The sequence below is a fragment of the Ictidomys tridecemlineatus genome, chromosome 3 (assembly GCF_052094955.1).
Source record: "Ictidomys tridecemlineatus isolate mIctTri1 chromosome 3, mIctTri1.hap1, whole genome shotgun sequence".
Lineage (NCBI taxonomy): Eukaryota > Metazoa > Chordata > Mammalia > Rodentia > Sciuridae > Ictidomys > Ictidomys tridecemlineatus.
The window spans coordinates 75,054,687-75,082,140 of record NC_135479.1 but is presented as its reverse complement, the minus strand read 5'-3'; the positions used below and the strand labels follow the sequence as shown (position 1 = coordinate 75,082,140).

General features: G+C 42.6%; 2 protein-coding genes across 8 annotated transcripts in view; both read left to right on the top strand.

The window, feature by feature from the left end:
* Usp4 (ubiquitin specific peptidase 4) overlaps positions 1-17,613 on the top strand; it is a 48,671-nt gene extending 31,058 nt beyond the window's left edge. For 4 of the 7 annotated variants that reach the window (XM_005326913.5, XM_005326911.5, XM_013359394.4 and 1 more), the window contains 11 exons: positions 582-665; positions 1,254-1,348; positions 4,403-4,594; positions 5,711-5,799; positions 8,694-8,918; positions 11,786-11,856; positions 12,516-12,634; positions 13,091-13,240; positions 14,559-14,662; positions 16,555-16,643; positions 17,030-17,613. In XM_005326913.5, the coding sequence (XP_005326970.1) occupies positions 582-665; positions 1,254-1,348; positions 4,403-4,594; positions 5,711-5,799; positions 8,694-8,918; positions 11,786-11,856; positions 12,516-12,634; positions 13,091-13,240; positions 14,559-14,662; positions 16,555-16,643; positions 17,030-17,191 (1,380 nt within the window). In that variant the 3' untranslated portion in view covers positions 17,192-17,613. The remainder of the gene's footprint in view (positions 1-581; positions 666-1,253; positions 1,349-4,402; positions 4,595-5,710; positions 5,800-8,693; positions 8,919-11,785; positions 11,857-12,515; positions 12,635-13,090; positions 13,241-14,558; positions 14,663-16,554; positions 16,644-17,029) is intronic. The other 3 variants (XM_040269698.2, XM_021727463.3, XM_040269699.2) reach the window with 3 other exon arrangements.
* Positions 17,614-17,768: 155 nt separating this feature from the next.
* On the top strand, positions 17,769-24,060 carry C3H3orf62 (chromosome 3 C3orf62 homolog). The gene is made up of 3 exons (XM_005326910.5): positions 17,769-19,034; positions 20,063-20,154; positions 21,389-24,060. The coding sequence occupies exons 1-3, from the start codon at positions 18,418-18,420 to the stop codon at positions 21,652-21,654; spliced, it is 975 nt and encodes a 324-aa protein (XP_005326967.2). The 5' UTR covers positions 17,769-18,417; the 3' UTR covers positions 21,655-24,060.
* Positions 24,061-27,454: the final 3,394 nt, after the last annotated feature.

The window sequence follows — 27,454 nt, the reverse complement described above, 5'->3', positions numbered from 1 at the left end:
TTTTAAAATTTTGAGGCAGGGTCTTCCTAAGTTGCTCAGACTACCCTTGAACTGGAGATCCTCCTGCCTATTCTTTTGAGTCATTGGGATTATAGATGTGTGCTTTTAGTTTCTATCTCTAAAAAAAGGTGATATATAGAACCAGATGGCAATTTGTATTATTTTAATAATTCTTTAAAGGGAGATGTAAACTATTCCAGAAAGTGAAGAATAAAATAAAGCAGTGTGGGCTGAGGTTATAGCTCATTGGTAGAGTGCTTGCCTTGCATGGATGAGGCCCCTGGGTTCAGTCCCCAGCACCACAAAAATTAAGAGAGAGCAGAGGAAAGAAGGGAAGTGTTTAGCAGCCTTTAGAAGGGGAAGAGAAGGCTCAGCTCCCATGCTGTGTTGCTTGAGTGAGTGGTGTTCATCTTGATGACTTGCCTATTTTTTCTGGTGCTTTGCTACTGACTCATCTGTACCCTGACCTCTCCATCTACTGACTCTGGAAGGGCCTCTGCCCCAATGATACTTCCTTCTCCCAAGTTATTTCCCTGCCCCATAGAGTACCCCTGTTACCTTGACCATCTCTCCCTTTGCAGTACCGTGTGACTGTGCCACTGATGGGGGCCGTCTCTGACCTGTGCGAGGCTCTGTCCAGGCTGTCTGGCATTGCTGCAGAAAATGTAAGGCGGGGTGATCAGTGGCACTTAGACTATTAGGGTTACTTCATTGTCCTTTGGAATTTGTTTAACCTTGTAGTTACTTTTTTGGGGGGTAGTTGTTATTGGTCAGCACACATGTGATTATTGGTGTATATCTGGATGTCTTACACCTTCTGGTTCTTGCTCACAATGCACACAATAATTGAGACTGTGTCTTCCAGCTCTGGGAAACACAATCTTTCCTTCATTGGGGGTCATGGTACCCATGGTAGTCCAGGAGCAGGGCTCTGTGTGCTTCAAGTGGCATGGAGACTTCAGGCCATGTGGAATACACCAGAGCCTTCTAGATGATAGCTAGTCTCTGGTCAGCACTTGTCACCATTCCTATTACTTTAGGGCACTTGTTACCTGCATGGATAGTGCTAGCAACTAAAAGGGAGCCATACTGCTCCCCTTTGAACCTTGGCCCCAAGTAGTGGGTCTTGTTGCATTGTAGTTTCTTTAGGGATAACACTCTAGTAGGACATTTTTTTCCCCTGTTCTGTGTTTTAAGCAATGTAGGGGTACCCTGAGTCATCCTATAATCTCTCTATTACTATTGATTCTTAGATGGTGGTCACAGATGTGTATAATCACCGGTTCCACAAAATTTTCCAAATGGATGAAGGTTTAAGCCACATCATGCCTCGGGATGACATTTTTGTGTGAGTACTTAGCAGTTTCTGGTGCAGGATCAGAGGTAACATTCTAGAGGCTTTGCCTTATTTGTGTCTTCACAGTGAAGTTCTGGCAGTCTGTTCGTGTGCATTTTTTTCAAGTCCCAGTGGAAAGATCTGGATATTCAGGGAATTGTGGGCAGCCATCAGTGCTAATAAGTACCTACTGGCATTACTGAGCTGCATTGCCAGCATGTACATAGCCTTTGGTCACTAGTTGCTGCTGCTTAAGAGTGCTGATTCATACTACAGATGGTCCTTTTGTCAGAGATGCCTCACTCAAGAAGAGTCATAACTGTAACTGTGAGAAGGGCCATGGGAAGATATGAGAAGGGTAATTTTATAGGTGGATCTTGGCCTTTCTGTGCTATAGGCTGTGCCTCTCAGGCTAGTGCCAGAGTACCATTATCCCCATTTCAGAAATAAACAACAGTTGACAGCTCAGACATTCTGCAAGCTCTGAGATTCCATTTTCTCATAACTGTGGTGACAATGTACTGGTCTCCTCACCCATCCAAAGTGCTGCTTCATGACTGCTCTAGATAATTGTGTGTATTTCCCAGTTGCAGTAGGTTGGGACGTGAAATTGCCCTGTGGCTCTCAGAGAAGCTTGACTGGACCACAACCTATGCTGGTCTTCCCTCTTTACCTTTCATTCAAACACTTGCCTCTGCTGAAGAACTTTTTTTTTTTTTTTTTTTAACAGAGATTGAACCCAGGGGTGCTTAACCACAGGGACAGCCCTTTTTAAAATATTTTATTTAGATATTGGGTCTCACTTAGTTGCTTGGGGCCTTGCTAAATTGCAAAGGCTGGCTTTGAACTTGCGATTCTCCTGCCTTGGCCTCCCAAGCCACTGAGATTATAGGCATGTACCACTGCACCTGGCTTGGCTGTTTTTGACACAGGAATGCAGAGAGCCCTTCCCATTACATATTTGGGCCTATGATATCTTGGTCACTCTTAAAAGAATAGTTCTTGGCTGAGTGTGGTGGCACATGACTCTAATCCCAGTGGCTCAGGAGGCTGAGGCAGAAGGATCGTGAATTCAAAGCCAATCTCAGCAACTTCATGAGACCCTATCTCAAAATTAAAAAAAAAATAAATAAAAAGAGCTGAGGATGTGACTCAGTGGTTGAGTGCCCGTGGATTCCATACCTGTATTAAAAAGAATGTATTTTTTTTTTACCACATATACATAAAAGATTTAGTTCCATTTACTGCCTTCCCACTTACAGATAATTTTCCTGATATTATAAATGGAGGGTGCCAAGGCTCATGCTGCGCCACAGGGCTAGGGAATGGGAAAGTTAGCATTCATATCTGTTGCTGACTCCAAATCCTTAACATAATTTCTCTCAGTTCTGGAAACTAGTGATTGCACATACCTGATCCCACAAGAAATGGTGCATCTCCCTGCAGGCAGCTTGGCAGAATTTCATCAATAAAGGAATTTCCATAGGGTTTTAGGGCCAACCATCAGGAAAAGAAATTCTTTTAAAGATGACTCCTCTTGCAGGCATGATGCGTATAGTGGCAGTGACTTAGGAGGCCAAGGCAGGAGAATCCTAAGTTCCAGCCAGCCTCAGCAACTTAGACCCTCAGCAACTTAAGGAGAGACTGTCTCAAAATAAGAAATAAAAAGAGGGGCTGGGATTGTGGCTCAGCGGTAGAGCACTTGCCTAGCATGTGTGAGGCCCTCGTTCCTCAGCACCACATAAAAATAAATAAATAAAATAAAGATATTGTGTCCAACTGAAGAATAAAAAAAAAAAAGAACTGGAGATGTAGCTCAGTGATTCAGTCCCTCATACAGGGGAGGGTGAAGGGGAGGGGATGAATTGCCTAAGAAAACCAATAGTAACGTGATGTTTTTTGAGCATGTCATGTATCATACTACTAAATTACTTAATTCTTTCTACAGCCTTGTAAAGCAGGTAATCCTTTTGTCCACTGAGTAAACAAACTCAGAAGTTAGATTGGTGTACTGGGTCACTGAAGCCAGAAAATGGCAACAGTGAAGCTGAAACCTAGGCCAGCCTAAATCAAGGCCCAGCTCTTAACCATTGTGCACTACAGATCCCTACTTAGAATATATCGTGAACACTTTTGTGAGTTGTTCTTAGAGTTCCTCTTGTAGACAGGTCTACTTGCCAGGCATCTGGGAGGGAATTTGTATGAAGTTATAGTTTTCAAAAATTGAATCAGTAAGTTTGTATCTCCCTCTATAGTCAGTTGTCAGCAATTTTGGTAACATCTGTTCCAGGACAGAACATCTCTTAAATCTTCTCAATCCCATGTATTCACTAAGTAAGACACATTTTTAAAAAAAAATATTTATTCTTTTTAGTTGTAGTTGGACATAATACCTTTATTTATTTATATGTGGTGCTGAGGATTGAACTCAGGGCCTTGCACGTGCTAGGGAAGTGTTCCTCCGCTGAACCACAACCTCAGCCCAGACACATTTTTTAAAGTAGTTGATTTGATTTAGCAGTTTCTTTGGTTATCTCTCATTTTTTTAACATTAAATATGATTGTTTTATTTCAGCATTTTTGAACAAAGATGGCAAATAATTGATCTTTTTAAAGTTCTCCATTTGAAAAGAAGAGTTTTTGTCTAATATTCTGTGTACATCCTTATACTATACCTGGTTTTATTAAAGGGCAGGGCACCAAGAATTCAGTTTAAAAAGCTGAGGATCCTTGGTAACAAAAGATCAACTTGACTTCCTTTACCCAATAGTCCAGATAATGGCCATCATTGCATATTGAGTCTCTATTGAAGGCGCACAGAGTTTGAAGCCATCGTTGGAGAAGGAGCTTGAACTTAAGTCCAGTTGTATAGATGTTGACGATGATCCTTTGTGGGATTCCTGACCCAGCCTCTGGAGTTGCTCCTGAAATGGTTTATCTACCTTTCCTGCTAAAGGATGCTCTTTCCTAGAAACCATTGTCTTGACCAACACATAGCTGCAGCTCAGATGTTTGTTCTCACAGGGACTTGTTTGCTGAAAGTGCTCTCTTGTATGATTGATACAGGTATGAGGTCTGCAGCACCTGCGTGGATGGCTCGGAATGTGTCACGCTTCCAGTCTATTTCAGGGAGAGGAAGTCTAGACCATCAAGTACTTCCTCTGGGGCAGTACTATATGGGAGGCCACTGTTGGTTTCTGTTCCCAAGCACAAGCTGACTTTTGAGTTTTTGTACCAGGCTGTTTGTGATCGGATCAGGTTGGTAGCAGGAATATGATTTGGTTGTTATTGGAAATCAAGATAAGTCTAGTAATAGTAGTGACAGTCCCTATAAAGTGTCTAGGTTGATTTTATGTACTCACTTCTGTAAGGATGATAGTTAAGTGTGGTGGTAGTATACACCTGTAATCTCAGCTAATCAGGAGGCTTTGTTAGGAGGATAACAAGTTTGAGGCCAGCCTGGGCAACTTAGCAAGACCTTGTCTCAAAATAAAGAAGAAGAAGAAAAGAAATTCAGCTGTGCCAGCTTCTGGAAGGGCCAGAGTAGATGTCATTTGGGATGTGGCATCTGGCACATTTAGGTACCACAAATCTGGGCACTTAAGGCTCTGGGCCTTGGAATCTTGTCAATTACCTGTGTTAGGAATGCTAATGCTCTGATGCCATTTTGAATTTGAATATTTTTTCTGAAGTGCTCCACTATTATTCCAAACCTGATCATTAGCATTACTGGGAAATAGTTGAAAAAATCATGGTCCCACATGACATTCATAGAAGAAGCAGACTTTTTTTGGTGGTGGGGGTACTGGGAATTGAACCCAGGGTGCTTAAACCCTGAGCCACATCTCCATCCCCTTTTTAATTTTTTGTTTTGAGACTGGGTCTTGTTAAGTTGTTTGGGACCTCACTAAATTACTGAGGCGGGTTTTGAACTTGTGATCTCCTGCTTCAGCCTCCTGAGCCACTGGGATTACAGGTTTGTGCCATTTCGCCTAAGAAGCAGACATTAAAGTATTGTGCCATTACATGTTTTTAAAGCATTTTTATTTCTGTAAATTATTTTACGAATAGCAGAATATATCAGTTATGAACTACTCGCTCCGTGTGGTGATACTGACCTGTACTCTTAGCTATGTGGGAGGCTGAGGCAAGAGGGTCACAAATTTGAGGTCAGCCTGAGCAACTTAATAAAAAAGGGGTGTGGGTGTAGCTCAGTAATAGAGAGCATCTCTAGGTTAAATCCCCAGTGCCAAAAAATAAATAACAATAATAATAAAAATGAAAATAAATTATGAACTACTACTTAGGTGCATAGTGAAGAAAAATAGTTAAATGTTAAAACTAACAATATTTTCTTCTTTTTGTTTTTTAAAGCCGCTATATAAAACAGCCTTTGCCTGATGAGTTTAGCCTCTTGCCCTTGGAGCCTGGGGCTTGCAATGGCTCCAGGAGCAGCTGTGAAGGTAAGTGTTTCCCCGCACTGGGGGACTGAGACTAACCAGATTTCTCTTTTTCTTTTTGGTGTTGGGAATTGAATTCAGGGCCACTTTACTACTGAGCTACATTTCTAGCCCTTTTTATTTTTAATTTAATTTGAGTCAGGGTCTTTTTTTTTTTTTTTTTTTTTTGAGAAAAGGGAAAAAAAGTTTTCTGTTTTGCTAGCAAAGGAGAAATGCAGGGGACTCCTGTCCCAGAGGCTAGGATTCTGCCCATCAGCAGGAACAGGGGGCTTTTAAAGAGGTGAATCAAAGGCTACATTCCAAGTGTCTTCTGTTGCAGTTGTAATTCACTTGTTAATTTGGTAGTTAGTCATTTTTGAGATCTTCTGGTACCCTTGCCAAAGTCTGGATTACTTCCTTCCTATAGTGAATGTGTGCTCAAGGACAGATAAATCTGTCTAAAATGGGGAAGGGTCATTCTGTTTCCCCTGAGATTAGGGAGTTGCAGGGAGAGAAGAAGAGAAAGAAACATGTCCATTTTAAAAAATAAGTTGCAGTGGCAGAGCAGCAAGAGCTATATTCAAAGCATAACGTGAACCTTGTTACATTTCTCCTCTGTTAATTTCTACATTCCATTTCTATGGAAAAATGGGTGACAACATCTCCGAGTCACTTCCTATTCTCTATTAGGTGGGGCATGGACAGTTAAGGGTATTTAGCATCAGAGAAGTTTAGAGGTTCACATTGGCTGATGGCAGGTGACTGGACAAGCATATGCAGGTCAGGGGTCATGCTAAGACAGTAATAAACAGGACAACAAAGCATTACTTTTAGTATTTTAGTCAGTCCCTGAAAACCATGAAGATAGTAACTCATAATCGTATCAGTGAAAAAAACAGATGGAGTTTATCAATGTAGGAGGCTAGGAAGATTGGTACATCTATGAGATCAGGCTCAAATTAGGACAAACTTGCAACTCTACAATCTTTGTTATTATTATTGGGCACTCCCACACAAGAACCCTTCCTTTATAGTTTCCAGCTTTACTTACTTTTCTAGGGCTGACACAAGTGTACATCTTAAGTTACATTAAAAAACAAAAGAAAACATTGTTTTTCCTTTTAAATATCCATGTAGGACTGTGTTTAGGCTATACTCTCCTGCCAGGTGTTTAAGACCTAGTTGGTCAAAATTGACCTTGTTCCTCTGAGATTCCTCAGAGTTCACTCTTGGGAACTTGTGAGAAGTCTCTTGGCTCCTTTAGCTTTTGAGGTTAAGGTCTTAACTAAATTGCCCAATGTGGCCATAAACTTGTGATTTTTATGCTTCAACCTCCAGAGTAGCTGATCAGCTTTCCCTCTTTTTCAAAGGTGTCATACTCATGGTAAAGAGAGGTTCTTTTTTTTTTAATATTTTTTAGTTGTAGATGGACACAATATCTTTATTTTTATGTGGTGCCGAGGATGGAACCCAGGGCCTCACACATGTGAGGCAAGTGCTATACCACTGATCTACCACAGCCCAAAGAGAGTTCTTGAGGCTAATCTGGGGGCTCTTTAAGTTGAGTTTCACCTCAGGCACACCAAGCCTAAAGGATTGAGGGACTTGCTGAGGTCATGAAGCAGAGTCAGGATTTGAATTCTCTTCTGTTGGGAGTACAATGTGGGTATTTACTCATCACTTTAACTGCCTCTGTGTCCTGACTTCTATTGACACAGCTGTTGCATGTAGCTTGGATGGTGAGCCTTTGATCCCTAGGGAAGATACATGTCTTGGCCAATCAGAAGGCAGAGACAGGCTCTCCTGGGCATTTCTTTTTGTTTACCCAGGAAGCCACAGATGATGGCCGACTCTAGGAAGCTCCTGCTTTTGGAAGGAAAGAAATCAGTCAGAAAAGCAATATGATGGGCTTATTGAAGGAAACCCAGAGGCCAAGGGCTGAAAAGTAGTCCATGTCTAATTAAGGAGCTATGTCTGATCTGTATTGTAGTTGTCACTCTTTTTGAGGGAAATTAGGTGAACCAGTGACTTTATTTCTGTAAAACATAAATGATCTCCAAGTTGTGGTATAAATTCTCAATAGCAGATCCAAATGCCCAGATTTCTGTGAGGTACACACAGTCCTAGAAAGTGAGAATTGATGTTAAAAATGACCACAATGCTCCATTTTAACATTCAGCATGTTTTTTATAGGGGAACTGAATAATTTTGCTTAATATTTGTGTTCATTATAGTATTTGAACATTGACTCCTGAATTATAAGTGGTGCTGAGGACTGAACCCAGGGCCTCACATGCTAGGCAAGCACTCTACCATTGAGCCACAACCTCAGCCCCTTGAATTGTATTTCTTGAGGGTGTTTTTGTTTGTTTGCTTTTTTGGTTTTTTGTTTGTTTGTTTGTTTTGTGGGGCTGGGGCTTGAACCCAGGTCCTTGTGCATGGGAAGCAAGCATTCTATCAGCTGAGCTATAGCCCCAGCCCTTAATTTGTATTTTTTAATGTACAGTCTTCTTAAGCATTGAGCGTGAATCTCATTTTAGTACTTTTCTCTCTGTGGACCTAATGATGAAGTTGAAAGAGTGAGAACACATAGTGTGAAGTCCAGTAGACTACCAAGTGTTGTAGGGCTCTGTTTAGAATGACAGGACTGCTGGATCACTTTGTTGCTCTGGGAGACTCATTTAAGTTCTCTGGGTCTCTATTTCCTTATCATGGAAGAAGTGTCTACTCTGCTCATCTTGTCTCTTTCTCAGAGAGGGTCACACGTGAACTCAAGTGCCTGGTAAGTGCAAAGGGGTAGATGTAGTTTCACATACACAGAGCAAAATCTTTAAGGAAACATCATCATAGGTTTCAAATAAAAATTTTAACATTGAAATGGTGACATGAAATCTGTATTATTTTCATTTGTATTACAGGAGACGATGAAGAAGAAATGGAGCATCAGGAAGAAGGCAAAGAACATCTTTCAGAAACAGAAGGTAGTGGGGAAGATGAGCTAGGAGGTGACCCCAGTGAGACTACTCAAAAGGTCAGGGGCCAACCCTGCCCCAAAAGACTTTTTACCTTCAGTCTTGTGAACTCCTATGGAACAGCTGACATAAATTCACTTGCAACTGATGGAAAACTACTCAAACTCAACTGTAAGTACTTTCTCTGACTTTTCAACCTGGGTTTTGGGGATGTGGGATCTATTTGAAAAATCCTTGCTCTTGACACCCACAGCATTGGGCTTTCACAGTCTTTGGCTCTGGGAGCAGACACCTGTGTGATCTTTGCCTCTAAGGACATTTACAGCAACCAACCTCTTCCCCCTTCATGCTTTTATCCTCAGTCCTTAATGACCTCAGAAGGAAGCAGGTCTCTAGTTATTCCCACTATGCTTTAGAACCTTTGCTATGGATCAGTGGTACTTCTGTTTCCACTCTTGGTAGCAGCATTTCCCCAAATTAAAACAATTCAGAATGAATAATTAAATAAATAATCATGGGGGATGAAGCTACGGAACTACAACCACAGTTCTTTTATTTTTGATTTTTTGTAGTAGTGGGGGTTGAAACCAGGTGTACTCTGACACATTCTTAGCCCTTTTAATTTTATTTTATTTTGAGACATTTTCTAGCTAAGTTACCTAGGCTAGGATTGAATTTGTGATCCTCCTACTTCAGCCTCCTGAATTGTTGGGATTACAGTCGTGTGCTACCATGCCTGACTGCGTACTTCTTTTTGATCCAGAAAATGATCACAAAATATGATCCTCTGTATAAGATAGTCATGGCTCGCATAGATTCTCCATTGTTTGGAGCCTGTGATGGGACTGCTATACAGATGGAGAGAGATATCTATAATGTTTGTGATGCCTCCATGGTTATGGAGGGGAGCTACCATGCCTTTTGGCTTCCTTCATTGGGAAAGAAATTGACTGGTTAACTAGATGTCCTTGAACTAGCTAACTAGTTTGCTTCCTTCCTTCCTTCCTTTGATTCTTTTTTATTAGTTATATCTCCTTTTAATTTTAATTTTTTTGGGGGTTTGTACCAGGGACTGAACTCAGGAGCACTCAGCTACTGAAACCACATCCCCAGCCTTATTTTGTATTTTATTTAGAGACAGTCTCACTGAGTTGGATAGCGCCTCACCATTGCTAAAACTGACTTGGAACTCTCAATCCTCCTGTCTCAACCTCCTGAGGCACTGGGATTACAGGCGTGCACTGCTGCACCTGGCTTTATTTTAACATTTTTTAACAAACTGGGGATTGAACCCAGGGCCTCACACATGCTATGCAAGTGCTCTGCTACTGAATTAGATACCCATCCCCCCTTATTTATTTTTTTTTTATAAATTAATGTATTAATTAGGTATATGTGACAGCAGAATGCATTTTGATTCATTGTACACAATTGCAACACAACTTTTCATTTCTCTGGCTGTACACGATTAGGGTCATACATGTATCTCAGGTAATGATGTCCATTTCATTCTACCATCTTTCCTGCCCCTATACCCCATCCCCGACTCCCTCCCCTTTGCCCAGACTTCCTCCATTTTTCCCATGTCACACCTACCCCATCCCACCCCCGGCCCCCAGCCCCAATGGATCAGTATCCACTTTTTCGGCCTTTGGGTTTTTGGGATTGACTTACTTCACTTAGCATGATATTCTCTAACTTCATCCATTTACCTGCAAATGCCATAATTTTATTCTCTTTTAATGCTGAGTAATATTCCATTATATACCACAGTTTCTAAGTCCTTTGGGTATACACCAAGGAGTGAGATAGTTGGGTCAAATTGTGGTTCCATTTCAAGTATTCTAAGGAATCTCCATACTGCTTTCCAGATTAGTTGCATAGTTTGCAGTCCCACTAGCATTTTATGAGTGTGCCTGTTCCTCTATGTCCTCACCGACATTTATTGTTGTCTATAATTTTTTTTTAATATTTATTTTTTAGGTGTAGTGGGACACAATACCTTTATTTATTTCTTTTTATGTGGTGCTGAGGATCGAACCCAGGGCCTCACATGTGCTAGGCAAGTGCTCTACCACTGAGCCACAACCCCACATTACACAACCCCTATTGTCTGTATTTTTTTTTTTTAGTTGTAGATAGACAAAATACCTTTACTTTATTTATGTAGTTCTGAGAATTGAATTCAATGCCTCACACATGCTAGGCAAGCACCCTACCACCCTACCCTACAACCCCAACCCTTCTCTGTATTCTTAATAACTGCCATTCTGACTGGTATGAGATGAAATCTCAAATGAGTAGTTTTGATTTACATTTCTCTAATTACTAGAGATGTTGAACATTTTTTCATATATCTGCTGATTGAATGTATATCTTCTCCCCCCTTATTTCTATTTTTTAAAAAAAAAAGCATCATTGAGATATTTTTGGATCTGTCTCTAGCTATCTGTACTTCTGTCATCTCTGCAACTTCATCCTCTGTAGTACAGAACCTTTCAGATTCTAGCCATCTCCTCAAGCTTCAATCTTTGATTCCTCAACTCAGTTTCCCCCACTTTGTCCCTCTTTCCCCCAAACAGTAGCCTGGAATCTGTCTGTAGGCAGTAAGCTGGGGACAGTGTAGGTGACTTTGTTTTCTGTCTCAGGGTCCTCTCTCCTCTGCCTGTGTCTTTGGAACCTATCTGTAGCACTGTTGTGCCAAAGGCTTTGAGGGGTTGGGGTTTGGAAGGGCTGGTCCAAGTTCAGCCCTTATTCTTTCTTTTTTTTTTAAGTTGTAAATGGATACAGTACATTAATTTTAAAAAATTTATTTATAAGTGATGCTGAGGATCAAACCCAGTGCCTCATATGTGCGAGGCAAGTGCTCTGCCACTGAGCCACAATCCCAGCCCCTTGGCCCTTATTCTTGATAGTGGACATTGGTGAATGAGCAGTGTTGCTGCTGCCTCAGTGAGGCCCTTCTCCCTTTGGTCACTTGGAGAGCCTCTCCCGTTGCTGGCCATTTTGCAATGAATGACACATTGGTCCCCTTGCAGCTCGATCCACACTGGCCATCGACTGGGACAGTGAAACCCGGAGCCTTTACTATGATGAACAAGAATCTGAGGTAGGTCTCTAAGGGTTCATGGTCAGAAATACATGCTAGTTTCTGCTCTGGAAGTGTATTAGCTATATTCTTATATTCTTACCAGTTGGACAACAGTTTAACAAGGTGTGTTTTGTTTGTTTGTTTGTTTTTCTTTTATGGTGTTACTGGGGATTGAATTCAGGAGTGCTCTACTACTGAGCCCTTTTGATTTTGTTTCATTTTTATTTTGATACAAGAGCTTGTTAAATTGCCCAGCTTGGCCTAGAACTTGTGATCCTCTTTTCTCAGCCTCCTGAGATCCTAGGATTGCAGGCATTTGCCACTGCACCCAGCCAGCAAATTTAAGACCAAGGACAAAGCCGGGCTGAGTAGCCCATGCTATAATCCCAGTGATTTGGGAGCTGAGGTAGTAGGATCACAAGTTCGAGGCTAGCCTGGGCAATTTAACAAGACTTTGTCACAAAATAAAAATAAGGGCTGGGGATATAACTTAGTAGTAGAATGTCCCTGGATTTAATCCCATTACAACGGGGAAGAAGGGAGCAGCACCTAAGATTTCATCATTTCATATTCAGAGGCTCCAGAAGTATATTCCAGGAAGAGCCTCTCATAGGCCTTTATGTTTTGACTCAGTAAGATCTTGTTTCCCCTGCAGAACTAGCACTTTTTTCTTACAGGCCTACGACAAGCACATGAGCATGCTGCAGCCTCAGAAGAAGAAGAAGACTGCAGTGGCCCTGAGAGACTGCATTGAACTCTTCACCACCATGGAGACCCTTGGGGAGCATGACCCCTGGTATGTACCTTCTCACTCTCAGGGCAGGGCCACCTCTGTGCTCCAGAATCTGAGACCTGCTGGTATCTGTACCCAAAACCTTTTACTGGGGCTGGGGATGTGGCTCAAGTGGTAGCGCGCTGGCCTGGCATGTGCAAGGCACTGGGTTCAATCTTCAGCACCACATACAAATAAATAAAGGTATTGTATCCACCTAAAATTAAAAAAAAAAAAATCTTTTATGTGCACATGCCACTTTTTCACATGGCCAGCCCTATAACATAGCCCTTCTGTTTGGGTTGTATTTTCTAGACTAAGAAAGCCATTGGCCTGTTTTGGAAGGCAGGTCCTTGCCCAAAATCTGTCCTTAAGAATAGCAGCTATTGTGGTATTATAGCTGTGTCCCCAGCGTGAGTACCCAGGTAGCAATGGCTCCCCTCATCCCTTGCTAAGCAGAGACTTCTCTTTTCTCTTCAGGTACTGTCCCAATTGTAAGAAGCACCAGCAGGCCACAAAGAAGTTTGACCTGTGGTCCTTGCCCAAGATCCTGGTAGTCCATCTCAAACGTTTCTCCTACAACAGATACTGGAGGGATAAGCTTGATACAGTTGTGGAATTCCCAGTCAGGTGAATCCCTATGACTGAAGTGTTAGGAAAAATTTAGAAACATGCAGGAAATATGGACATTGATTTTCTGAGAGGTTTGTTACCAAAGACTTTTCTGAATTAGGATGTATGTTGTTGGGCTTTGGGAGGTAGACTTTGATTGTAGTAATTGCTCCCCTCCCTAACCTCCCATGGGGAAGAGACTCCAGTAGAAGCCCTTCCCTAGACTCGGGGGGCTGCTAATTCTCTGTTACTCTTGGTCCCCCTCTCAAATCCCTGATGCCACTTAACTGGCCTTTCCCAGTCCATCATTGGAGCCTGGCCTCAGCAGTGGCAGTACAGCACAGTGGTACCTCTATTAACAGGGGCAAGGTGGTCAGAGGGCAATCTGCAGAGAGACCTGGATGATTGTTGGGGCTTCAGGTAGGGTACAGACCTGCTACAGTCCTGTTTCTGAGGTAGCAGCTGGGACTAGCTATCTTCTCAGGTCCCCTCAGGACCCAGGGTATTGACTGTAACTAAGACAGGAAAGCAAGTCAACCAGATAGGTTAAAAATGCTTTCTGGAGGGAAAGGGTAGGGTAGGTCCTTAAAATATAGGAACAATGTTCATGTGAGAATCTAGTGGTGGGTAATGAGTATTTGTTGTAAAATTCTCATCTTTTTTTTACTTGAAAATTTCAGAATGAAGTGTTTTAAGTCCATGCATGGTAAACACATGCCTGTAGTCCCAGCTTCTCAGGAGAATGAGGTGGGAGGATTATTTGAGCCTAGGAGTTAGACCAGCATGGGCAACATAGCAAGACCCTATCTGAAAAACAGAATAAGATGTTGTAGGAAAAAAGCTTTCTGAGAACTGTTTTGGTATTTGGTTTAAATGACTATGGCACCAATTGTAATTCTGTTATTAATAACCACTTCTTCCTAGTTGCTGAAGTCCTCTTGTCTATCTCCAGACCCTCACCTTCCATTTGGTCTGGTGGCAGTTACCCAGGAGGCTTCTCCTAATTTCTGGCCTGAATATGTCAGTGGTCAGAGCACAAAGTCCAGGGCTCCTCTGCCATAGTCTTTTCATTTAAAGACAGGATCTCACTGAGTTTCTTAGTGCCTCACTGTTGCTGAGGCTGACTTTGAACTCATCAGCCTCCTGCTTCAGCCTCCTGAGCCCCCTGGGATTATAGGCATGCAGTGTGATCACGCCTGGCTATTTCTTCTCAAATAGTTTTTTTGAGTGCCTCTCTTATGTTCTGGCCAGTTAGATGAAAGAGATTGCTGGGTTGCTCTGACTTCTTTTTCAGAGTTTAAAATATTTAAGAGCTATTCTTGTGTTTTGTTCTTAGAGCTCTGAACATGTCTGAGTTTGTCTGTGACTTGTCAGCAAGGCCTTACGTGTATGACCTCATTGCTGTATCTAATCACTATGGAGCCATGGGGGTTGGCCACTGTAAGTATTGGTAGCTGCTTCCTTCTGAGGTGTTGGCTTGTGCAGTTCTGCAAGCTTCAGGCTACATGCTTTTTCAACACCATTGCTTCACCATGCTTTTTGTTTTGTTTTAAAATTCTTATTTTTTTTTTTCAATATTTATTTTTTAGTTATCGGCGGATACAACATCTTTGTATGTGGTGCTGAGGATTGAACCCGGGCCGCTCGCATGCCAGGCGAGCGCACTGCCGCTTGAGCCACATCCCCAGCCCAAATTCTTAATTCTTTAATTCAGTAACTCTTGTTTCTGGGAATTTATCCTAAGGAACTGATTTGACATTAGAGGAAGCTTTATGCCCAAAGATGTTCATCTCTTTATAACAGGGAAAAGTTAATAGCTGCCTTGGTGATCAACAATTGGCACTATTGTCCATCTACTTGATAAAGGAACTCATAGCCATTTTAAAATAAAATTAATAACATGGGGGAAATGGACTGTGTACATGAAAACTGCTACATAAAATTATATCATTACAAAAGGTGGAATTACAACTATGTGAAGTTAAAAAACAAAATGTTATTGGGGGTTGAGACTGGAAGGAGAGACACTGAATTGTTTATTCCACCCCCCCTTTTTTTTTTTTGCTTTACTTTATGTCTCAAAAAAAATTTTTTTTTAATATTTTTTAGTTGCTGATGGACCTGTATTTTATTTATTTGTATGTGGTGCTGAGAATCTATCCCAGTGACTCATGCATGCTAGACAAGCATGCTACCACTGAGCCACACCCCAGCCCTATGTCTCAAAATTTCTAAAACATGTAGGTTTAGTTTTGTTACTTGTTTATGGAAAATGCTACTGAAATAGAAGTGAAGAATTGGATTTCCTTGCATTTCTGTCTACTACATGTGCATTGGGCTGCCAACACACCCAGTATTAGGTCCCCAAGACATAATTCCTTAGAAAGGGTCAGTTCCATTTATACTTATACTCGATTACAGAACTGCCCTGATCTTTTAAATTTTCTCCCTGTACTAATAAGATATAGAAATTGGCCTGAAAGTCTGCTCTTTCAGCTCTCTAGTAGTAGTAGTTGTAGTAGTTGTAGTAGTCTTAGTAGTAGTAGCAGTAGTAATAGTAGTAATACTGGGGATTGTACCCAGAAATACTTTACCCACTGAGTTATATCCCCTATCCTTTTTGTTCTGTTTTGAAGGAGGGTCTTACTAACTTGCTGAGGCAGGCCTGAAACTTGAAATCCTTCTGCCTTAGTCTCCCAAATAGCTGGGATTATAGCATGTGCCACTGCTCCTAGCCTGGCCCTCCATTCTTACCATATCACCTTCTAACTTCAAATGCCTGCTCAGTCTCCAGCCCTCATGTTTGCATTCTATTCCATCAGAAGGGGGGTGGGGGAGACAGACATCCCAGAATCCCCATCAACTCTTCTACATACATTTCATTGAGTATAACTGAGTCATACAGCTCCATATAGTGTAGGAGAGGCTGGGAAAATAAAATTTCGCATGTTTGAAAATCGGGCCCTTTCAGTAATTTTAAAACTTTATTTTATTAGTTTACTTTTTTATGTGGTGCTGAGGATTAAACCCTGTGCCTCACACGTGCTACGCAAGCACTCTACCACTTGAGCCACAACTCCAGCCCCATCTATTAGTAATTTTTGATCATGTTATATATCCTGCTGTTCTATAACTTGCTATTTTTCCTTACAATTAATTTTGACCTCTGCTTAAGTTTCTCTGTTCAAATGTATTCGTTTTTAACTGCTATTTAAAAAAAACAAAAGACACAAACTGTAAACTATTTTTAATTTCAGTGCTATTTATTTATTTAGTGCAAGCCTAGTAAACTATCCAGTTGATTCTTTAGTATTTTGTTTATTACTTGACAGACACTGCATATGCAAAAAACAAACTAAATGGAAAATGGTATTACTTTGATGATAGCAACGTGTCCCTGGCCTCTGAGGACCAAATTGTGGTGAGTATGCTGACTGGATTGATTCTGTCTCTGAACTTAATGGATTAAATGATTAGGTAACCAACAAGCTCTCAGGCTTGTTGGTTATCTAATCATTCTCATGTGACAGGGGGAGCTGGGTGTGGTAGAGTTGACCTGCCCTTTGTTTAGGATCCTTTCTAAAGGAAAAGCTCAGCTTTCCTCAAGGCTCTATGCCATAGGGTACCCACCATTCCCCACTGGCCTGGCAGGAGCCAGCCTCAGGTAATAGTCCCTTCTTAGTCATCTCTGTATGGATATCCAGAACAAGATGGTTGATCTTTGAGAGTGTTGAATAGTGAGAAATAACCTAGGACAATGGGTAATTTTACCAACCAGTGGATGGATTCTCCCCTCTTGTGTTTCAGACAAAAGCTGCTTATGTGCTGTTCTACCAGCGTCGGGATGATGAGTGTTATAAGACACCTTCACTCATCAATTTTCCTGGTTCCTCTGATGGAGGGACCAGGCCAAGCAGCTCACAGCAAGGTTTGGGGGATGATGAGGCTTGCAGCATGGATACCAACTGATGCTGACTCAGCGACCCTGCTTCCCCACAGAACCCAGCATCCCCCAGGAGAATGTCTTTGGCACTTGGAAAACTGCTTGCGTTCAATTTAAAAAGCCAGATGAGGAAATTCCCTTCATTTTTGAGCAGAAGACAAAAAAAGACCCTGTTTGCTCAGAAGGATTGTCAAGAGCCTGAATTATTTTTCTTTTTAAACAGGTGGTGAGATAAAGCCTGTGGAACTGAAAGTGGGAGGTGGGTGGGGGTGCACAACGGAGAATGTCTGATGGATTCCAAAGAATGGAGACAAACACACTGTAATTGAATATGGTGCAGCCATGAAGACCCACTTGCAGGGCTGCTGTGAGCTCCTGGATATCTGGTTCTGGTACCCATACTGGTCACCCCAGTAGTCTGGCCACAGTAAACCGAGCCTCAAGTAAACTTGATGTTGTCCATTTGTCCTTTGCTGTTCCCTGAGATGGGTTTATAATTTTCTAAAATTAGCACTGAAGCCCATTTGTTTCTCCTTTGAGTCCTTTTGGAATTTCCAGCTTTCCTTCTGATAATCAAATGAAAATACTTAGTATTGAGGTCTCTCAACCTCCTGTGGAACCTAGCAGTTATGTTTTGTCCCCCACTATCTTTGATGAATTGAGACAGATTCTGTGTGGAACTTTTATCAGACACCCCTTAAAGAAGTCTATTCACAAAACTGCCGAGTACAGTATCCAGTTGTTTGTCCATGTTGACTTGAGAACAGAACCTTCATGGGAATTTGTTGAGCCTGGAAAAGGGCTCATTCAGTGGTTTTGGGTAATGCATTTTCATAATAGGCCTTTCCAGACCTGGTTTTCTCCCTGACCCTTCTGGAAACCCCACAACTGGCCGCTTGCCCCCATTCTGGTGTCCTATATTATCCTTGCCTCCCTCTGTGTACCAGGCCTTTGCTGCCCCTGCTGGCCACGAGGGTTTAAAGAACATTGTAGTCCGGGCTTTTTTGTCTGACCTTTAACCTAATCTGTGGGGGTTGGGACCGCTGGCTTCGGGCACGCGCGGTCCAGCATGCGCGGTCCAGCACGCGCAGTGACCGTTGAGGGCTGTGGTGTTTTCGCGCTGCTCGGTGAGGATAGGGCTGGAGCTTCTGAGTCCCATGGCCTGTTGGAGCAGGGGCAGGGCAAACGGGTGGGCTATGGTGGCATAGACTTGGGGGAGAAGTGTGGGAGCCTGGGGAAAGTGTGACAGGGAATGGTTGTGGGGGTGCGTCCCTCCCAAAAGCCATGGCAGGAGGGAGGCGGAGCTGGTGGGGGTCCTATAGCCTGGGATAACCCCAAGGAAGGTGTGGCAAGATCCCCTTTCAGGCTGATTGGCAGCCTCCTCCGTACCCTCATTCTCATGTTACTATGTGCATTTCCAATGTATTACATAATAAAGACATGGTCCCTTTTAGGGGAAATGTCTGAAAAACTAAGAAGATGCAGAAAGGAGCTGACCGCAGCCATTGACCGGGCCTTTGAAGGAGTCAGTCATTCCCAGGAGTGCACAGGCCTGCAGAGGCTAGAGCCAGGTGCCACATCGCTTTCCTTCTCCCTACCTATGCATAGGCTTCTCTGTAGAGGACACCCTCTGGCAGCCTGCTCCTCTACTGCCCTGTTTGCTGCTGCCCCTTGTGCTTCTGAGAACGAGAACCCTGCCTTTGTGCCATACCATGTCCCTGTTAATGCAAAACCACATGCTTTATGCCCCAAAAGAAAACCTCTGGCCAGCAAGGAAAATGTGTTGATGCACTCCTCCATTTTGGCACCTGAAAGACCGTTTTGGAGAGCTGCAGGAGATGGGGAAAACTGGAGAAAAGAAAGTTTAAGGTGATTCTGATTTGATAGTTTAATAACTACAATTAAGAAGATTCTTGTTTCTGAAAAAATTGTTGAAGATCCTAGAGTCAATTCATGCCTCCTCTTCGGATCTGCAGGACTGTTTGGGAAGCTCACAAATATTCTCTAGAGTTTAGCCCAGAAAACAAGTTATATGTGTATGTGTTTGGGTTGAGGGCCTGGTTGTCAATTCTGGATGTTAAACCAGTCATGGAAACGACTTTGCAGTACTCAAAGGAGTAATGAATGTTAATTTTTTTTAAATGACCTCATTTTTTTTATGCTGCATAAACAGAAATCTTAATCCTAAATTTTTAAATTCCATCTTGTGTTTGAACTTGGGGTACTGGACTTTGATACCTTCCTTTGTCTACAATAGGGAGAAATTGAATCAAAGGCTGGACCCTACTGGGCCCTACTTCCTAGTGTTGTCCTTGCTTCTGCTCCCCTACACTACCCTGAAGTCTTTGAACTGTCACCAGGTTAAGTCTCCCCTAGATCTCTCAAACTGCCTGGTCCCAAGCATCTTGACTTTGAGCAGGGCTAACCATATATGCTAGGTTCAGTGGCATAAACCTGTATGTAATCCCAGCAAGTTGGGAGGCTGAGGCAAGAAAATTGTACAAATTCAAGGCCAGCCTGGAAAATTTAGCAAGATACTGTTTCAAAAAATTCAAAAGACTGGCAATGTTGCTCAGTGATAGCATACCCCTGGGATCGGTACCCAGTACTGAAAGGGTAGAAAAAAAGTCCTGCCATCTTGGCTGCCCAGTGGAATAAAAGCTAAACTCCTCAAGTATTTATATTGATGTTCATAAGCATTAATGCAGACTGTGATGCTTGTGAGTCATTATGATAATGCTATTAGTCAATTTCTTCACTGATTAACAGACTGATTATTCTGTAATCACAGCATAAATGACAATTTAAAGTCCACAGTAATCTAACATTTTCCCCTCCAATATTTTCTTGAAAGAGGATCTAATTCCCCACCTTTTTCCCCCCTCCTGGGGCTACAGGAAAGATATGGAGAGAGATTTGAAAGTTGACTCAAACATGCCGCTCAACAATTCTAGCCAAGAAGTCACAAAGGATCTGCTGGATATGATTGGTGAGTACAGAGGGTTGAGCCATCATCTTCTTGGGAGAATAGGTCCTTTATGCAGGCAGAGGGCCCATATGTCTTAGAGAGAGTTGGGTGATAAGAACTTTTCATTTTCCATATTTGGTGGATTTGTTCTACTCACAATAGACTCTGCATAGAGCAGCAAATTAGTCAAACCCTGTCCCTTTCTTCACAGAACTGATAACCTAGTGAGGTCACACATCAATCAGGTCATTTCATAAATGTCTAATTATTGAGTCCCTGAAGGCAAAGGATGCCAGCCTCCATGACTTGGTCCTATTTAAAGAAGGAGGAGGAGGAAGAGAGAGGAGTCCAGCTGAGTAAAAAAAGATTTGACGCCAAAAGCTCTCCTGTACTTCCCCCCACCCAGAGAGAGTCACTGATAACATAATAGTATACAGTTTGTCAGACATGCTTTCTAACACTGGGTATTGAAACCAAGAGTACTTTACCACTGAGCTATGTCCCCGGTCCTTTTATTTAATTTTGAGACAGGGTCTCTACATTGCCAAGGAAGGATCTCACTAAATTTCTGAGACTGATTTTGACCTTTGCCATACTTGTTCTTCAACCTCTTGAGTTGCTGGGATTATAGACATGTGCCACTGTGCCTGGATGTATGACTTTTTAAATGATTCATTTACACAGTGGACAAATAGTTCTAGTTAAGGGGTGTATAGCCTTGAATGCTGCTTGAAGCTGGTCTCCAGGTTATGAAGGATGGGAGGGAAGCCTGACAGAGGGGTGGTACTCACCTTAGGCTATAAAACCTTGACCAGCCTGTGACTTAGTGGACTAAGTCTCCTACAGTAGCCCCAGGAGATAACTGAAATCATCACTGCCTCTGCCCACCATCTCCTTGGCCCTCACCAGCAGCAGGCAGCATTTTGATTCCCCTGAAGACCTTTTTTGTTTCACACCATGTCTTTTCATCTGTATTAGGGAGTTCCCTGAGAGCCAAGACAAGTGTGTGCGTTTCTATGTCTTTCCACTTAAAACTTAGGAACTGGCAGATAGTTGGGGATGGATAAACGTTTGTGTCTGAAAGGAATATACCAAGCCCACCTTACTTTGGCATTCAGTCTGGCAACCTGACTGCCCTGGGGTAAGAATGCCCAGCTCTGCCCAATCTCTCACACTTGTGGTTTTTAACTGGTGCCTGAAATGTCTTTAGAAACCTCTCCTTGGAATTGTAAAGCTGAGTGTTCTTATCTTTAAGACCATACAAGCATCCGAACTATTGAAGAATTGGCTGGAAAACTAGAATTTGAAAATGAATTAAACCGTGTGTGTGGTCACTGCCAAGATTCACCCTTCAAGGAGGAAGCCTGGGCCCTGCTTGTGGACGAGAGCCCTCAGAAGTCCTCAGATATAGACACTGGCAGCCTTAAGCAGGCTTTCGATGATCAGAATATTGTCGAGACTGTTCTGGATTTGGAAGAGGACTACAACTTGATGACCTCTTTTAAATACCAAATTGAGTAAGGAGAGTTGCTTTTAGCTTTGATTCTTTACAGTAGAGGCTGTCATCAAGTACTCTATGCAGAAGCAGCCACAGTGATCATCAGGAGCTGCATTTTCAGAGGGCCGGCAGAAGCTGAATTACCACACCCTTTTTTTAAACTTCAGTTGTGTCCCTTTTTGTGCTGAGAGCCCAGTTTTTGTATTCTGTTGCTTTGAGATATTTCATATTGTTATTTTTTTTTTTTACTCAGTGTTTTGAAAGTGTTTTGATTTTGATTAATATTCAGTATACCTAGTCCTAAAGGTAGGTATGGGTTGCATCTCTGCTGCATCTCTTGGTATTCTTTCTTTCCTGGGCCCTTGAAAAAGTATGGGAGCTATAACCAGAATGGGCTTTGTACAACCCCTGGTACCAGCCCACCCCTAGGCCAGCTCAGCCTATGCAGAAGAATCCACAACAAGCTAGACCTTGGTGTGGATGCTCTGATTCCCTTACATATTTGGCTCCCCTTGCACACATAGCTCCCTGTTTCTTACATATGCCCCATGGCCTCTTCATGTCCCAAACTACCTGCTCAGTTCAGAGAGTAGTCTCTGCAGAGGTTTCTTTCTGGCGGCAGAGTTGCTGGCAGATTCCCTCCTAACAGGATGTTCCCATGAGGCCTCCCTACCATGTACCCCCACACAAACACCTGGGCCCCAGATGAGGGTAGGAGGAGAGGGATAGATACAGGATTTGTACCTACATCTCATCCATCCATCCCTCTGCAGGTCTGGCTACCATGGGTGGATTCCATGGCAGTGACCCTGCTGGGCCAAGACAGGGCAGTGAATGAAGGAGGGGCCAGGCTCCTGCACTCCGAGGTCAGCCTAACAGCAAAAGCATAGCAGGGCTGAACTCCGATGCCACCCCTAGAAAAAAAAGACATCACCAGAAACTATTTACACAAAATTTCAAAACCATGTCGTCTTCTCAGGAAAACTAATATACTGTTGGGCAAGTTTTTATATTTCCCAGAAACTGAGTCTCAGGGACATGCCTATCTTCCTAGCTAATAAGGGAAGATGGGACTGGGGAGGCTGGCACTATGTTGAACAGATCAGAACTTGGGAAAAGGCTGGTGGCTGAGTAACTGCCCACTAAGTCAGCTTCTAGGCCAGTGACCCTGGAATAGGTCTAATTAGCAGACTACAGTCACTTTCACCACAAATCTGGTGATTCTTTAGGCTTGAAGGCAGAGATCACAGACACACTATCCACTCCTTAGTAGAGCTCAGCCCAGCACCTGACTGTGCCCTCAAAACTATGGTGCAGCTGGACTCTGGCCACTTTGTACTTTTGGCCTCCATAGTGGGTGTTCATTTGTTGCCACCTACTTATAGCCACTGGCACTGCCCTGCTTGGGGCAGGAGAAGAGGACTGGCTAGTTAACCAGAGGCTCTTCTTAGGCTACTTCGCACTCAGTGTCTACAGAAGGCAGCATGCTCAATAAGCACTCACAGCCTGTGGAGTTGGAGGTCAGGTTCTTAGTGCTCACAGCATCCTTGGCTGCCCTTGCTTAGGTGAAGAATGAATGATCTGAATAGATGTTAGGCCATTTAATTTCATAAAAGCAGATCTCAAACCAGCACATATGAATACTCATAGAGGAGGAGGAGCTCAATTACCTTACCCTACCTCCTTACCCCCCTACCACCTCTTATGGTTGAGCTGGACTTAGTGACTTTTTCCCAATATCTAAAGGAAAGAAAAATCGTAAAGGTACAGTGGGAAGCCTGAAGGCACCACCTTAACCAAGTGATTTAACATCAATGGTGTCATGTGGATGTTACACATACCCCAACAGGATGCCAAGAGTGCTTTACCTTATGGTATTCACCAAAACCTATATTCCCACCCAGTAAGTAACCATGAGACAAATGTCAGATAACTAAAATTGGAGGAGATGCTACAGGATCTCCTTGGCCAGAACTCAAGTCAAGGTCATGGAAAACAAGGACTCAAAAACTCTCACAAATAAGTAGGTACTAAAGAGAGACAATGACTAAACAAAATGTGCAATTCTGGACTGCATCCTAGAACAGAAAGAGGACATTAATAGAAAAACTGATGAAATCCAAATAATGTCAAAACGTCAATTTCCTAGTTTTGACACACATACCACAGTTTTGTAAGATGTTAACCCTGGTGAAAGGTATATATGAGCTCATATCTTTGTCAATTTTTCTGTAAGTCTAAAATTATTCCAAATTTTTAAATGTTTTTAACAAAAAATTGCAATAGATCCCAAGTCTTTGAGAATATGTATGATCAAAACCCTGATATGAGGGGCAATAAGGAGTATAGTCTTTTTTGTATTTTCTAATTTATCTGTAACCTGTATCACCTCTGTAAAAAGAAATTAAAGCTTTTTGGTTTTGCTTTTTCATGGTCTAGGGATAAAACCTAGGGTTTCATGCAAGCTAAGCTAGTGTTCTACCACTGAGCTCCATTCCCAGCCCTAAAGTTGTTTTTATTAAAATCAACTAGCCATGGGTATCCTCATCAATACCTGCCAGACCCAATCAGCCCTGTATCTAAGTACTGGGTAGAAAGTCATGGGGTCACAACAGGAGGCCTTGGCAACACTGTTGTAACAAGGGGGCTCCCTTCCCTGAGGGTGCTGGATCTTTAGGTTGGGTGCACTAGGATTCAGAGTAATTTTTTTTTTTTTTTTGGGCGGAGGGAGTTACACCAGGGATTGAACTTGGGAGCACTCAACTGCTAAGCCACATCCCCAGCCTTATTTTGTATTTTATTAAAGACAGGATCTCACTAACTCCTTGCCATTGCTGAGGCGAGCTAGCTTTGAACTCACCATCCTCCTGCCTCATCCTCCTGAGCCACTGGGATTACAGGTGGTGTGTACCACCACACCCAGCTCACAAAGCAATTTCTTAGGAGCTCAATTAACTGATTCAGGTCTGATCTATCCCTAGGCAGGGCATTGCAGAGGAGGAAGTGGCTCCTGCTCATGGTGATCAAGATCTAACTATAGAAAACTGCAATGAGAAGATTTGAAAAATTTTTTCTTTCTGCCTAGGGTGGAGATTGTGGCCCTTGGATATGAGGACCCAACCCAAGGAGGGGGAGGAAGGAGGGTTCAGGCTCTCCCCTGGCCAGAAGACAGGTATACTTCTATTTTAAGAAAGGCTTTATATGAAAATTGGCAGATTACCAAATAGGTAATTCATCCTAGGATCTCAGAACAAGGGACTTTTTCTCACTGTAGGAATAGTTATTGGGCCCAGCAGGTTGAAGTATGAGCCTCTGACATGCCAGTCTCCAGATTAGCACTTGGGCTCCTCATCTCCCTATTGACATCCACTCCTGCCATTGCATCCCTGGTTCTCTGATGTGCTCCAAGAAGACCTTCCTACATTTGTCATCCACATCAATATGATGGGCAGATGTGTGCTCAACTTCTCAGAACAGATATGGGGAGTTCTTCAGGAATTTAACTGGAGCAGAGATAGATGCTTAGAACATATAATTTAATAAAAATTCCTTAGGTTTTCAGGGAGCTAGGACCAAAGCATTCTCAGGGAGATATGATAGTTGACCTTGATCATGTCTGAGAAACTTTTAAATGTTTTACATTACTGGCTTCCCTCCCTGCAGTTCATCTTGGCAAGCCAAACAATCACTGAATTGTTTCCGTGGAAACACCAAACTGTAATTTGTATTAGCAGAATCAAAATAGAAGCAAGGCAGATTGAAGAATAAATAGGAGCTTTGGAACCTACAAACTGCAAGTTTAAATTACAGCACAAAGCATATGAGAATCTGGGCCCATTTAAGTCTATGAAGATCCCATGGTCACATCCCACCAGTATGTCAAAGTCACTAAAAACCAACTTTATTATAAGCAGATTGATAAAATTTGTAAACAAGTAAATACTTAAGGTAGGAGTTCGTCTGTAGAGGCTCCTAGAAAGGAAAAGCTGAAGGGCTGGAGGGGAAGGCTGAGGAGAAATGACACAACAAGGAAAGAGAACAAGGACAGGAATAAGAATGAAGTCCAGTAGAGGCAGAGAGAGACAGTTGAGAGCTAGAAACTATAACCTTGACCTCATCCTATCCAAATGGCACATGGATCTGTTCTAGACTCAGAACTCTTGCCAGGTAAGCACCAGGACACTTTTAGCATGCCTTTTTCTGTATGCTAGAGAGATGGCACTACTGGGCACTGGAATCTATATTCTCATCTCCGAGTTAGGATTCCTCTTGCGCTGCCTCCTGCTCCCCTCAGTTGGAGAATGGCCAACCTGCCCTGGCTTGGTGGCATTCTCCTGGACCCTTTCAATCCCAGAGAAGATTCCAAAGGGGTCAGGAGAGCAGACAGTATGGGGGCCTATCCTTTATCTTTGTACCCTGGAATAAACCAATAGAACAGCAACACCATCCTGCTGCCAGTGGACTTGTGAGCCGCTAACATTCCAGAAAGACTGATGAAGAGGATTTGCAAAAGGGGCCTAACTCAGGTCAATCTCACCTGAAATGGCTAGGCACCTGTCAGAATGATACTGCTCTGAGTTACAAGATGCTTAATATGGTAGCAAAAAACAAAGAGTCATGCAAAGAAGGGGATGCTTGGGAAGTCAGTGCACCTGATCATAGATAATTATTGAAAAGGCTGTGTTGTGTCATCCTGAGACCATTTCAGGTTCTGGCAGTTTGCTTTCTCCTTGGAATTGGTGGGAGAACATTAATATTTAGGTTCTAGCTAAATATTTACAGAAGGAACAAAATTTTACTCAGGAAATCTGACAATGGATCCCAACCCTAGTGTGGAAGGACTCTGTCCTAGGCTGTCTGGAAAATGCCTGATTTGATCAAGAATTTTGGCCTAAGGCCTGGTATAAAGAAATTTCAAAACTACCCAAACTTTGTAGGACTCAGTTCACTAATATTTTTGAGGGCAGGGAAGCCATTGTATTCTGGATATTTGGGTGAGAGAAGTTATTAGGAGACAGAAATGGACATCTTGCAGAAGACCCCTCATCAGGAGCCCTTTGGAAGCTTCCAGAGGCAAACAAACGCTGGGCGTGGTGGTGCATGCCTGTAATCCCAGCAACTAGGGAGGCTGAGGCAGAGGATCATGAGTTCAAACAGCCTCAGAAACTTAGCAAGGCCCTAAGCAAATCAATAAGAGCTGGGGATGCAGCTCAATGGTCAAGTGCCCCTGAGTTCAATCCTTGGCACCAAAAACAGACAAAAACACAGAAAAGGGGAACTGCAAACAAATGCTATAGAAAGGCTGTACTTTTCAAGGAACTGTTTGCATAAGTACTTATTAAGTGTGTACTAGTGTCAGGCACTCTCCTGAATACTGGGGACACAGTAGGGACAGGGAAGATACTGCTCTTTTGGAGTTAATATTTTTGTGCAAGGCAAATGAAACAAATACGCAAATTAACATATAATTTCAGATGGCACACAGACAAAACAGTGTAATGGGAGGTGAGTAGGGAGGACATGAACAGCTTTTCTGTAGATGACATTTAAATTGATCCTGGAATGTCAATCAGGTGATGCAGTTAGCTTCATTTTCACTCTTGGTTGTACATGCAGTTGTAACAGAGGGAGGAGCCTGTGGGAGGCTCTCAGGCTCTGGCCCATAGACCACCCACCTACCACCTCCACCTATGTAGCTAGAAGCATATGAAGAGCCAAAAACGATGCATGCTCCAGGGACATGCCTGGGCTGTGTCACGCTCACCAAGTCTGGCAGGAATCACAGAAGTTAATTAAGAAGAAAAAAAGGCCTTAGGAATAAAA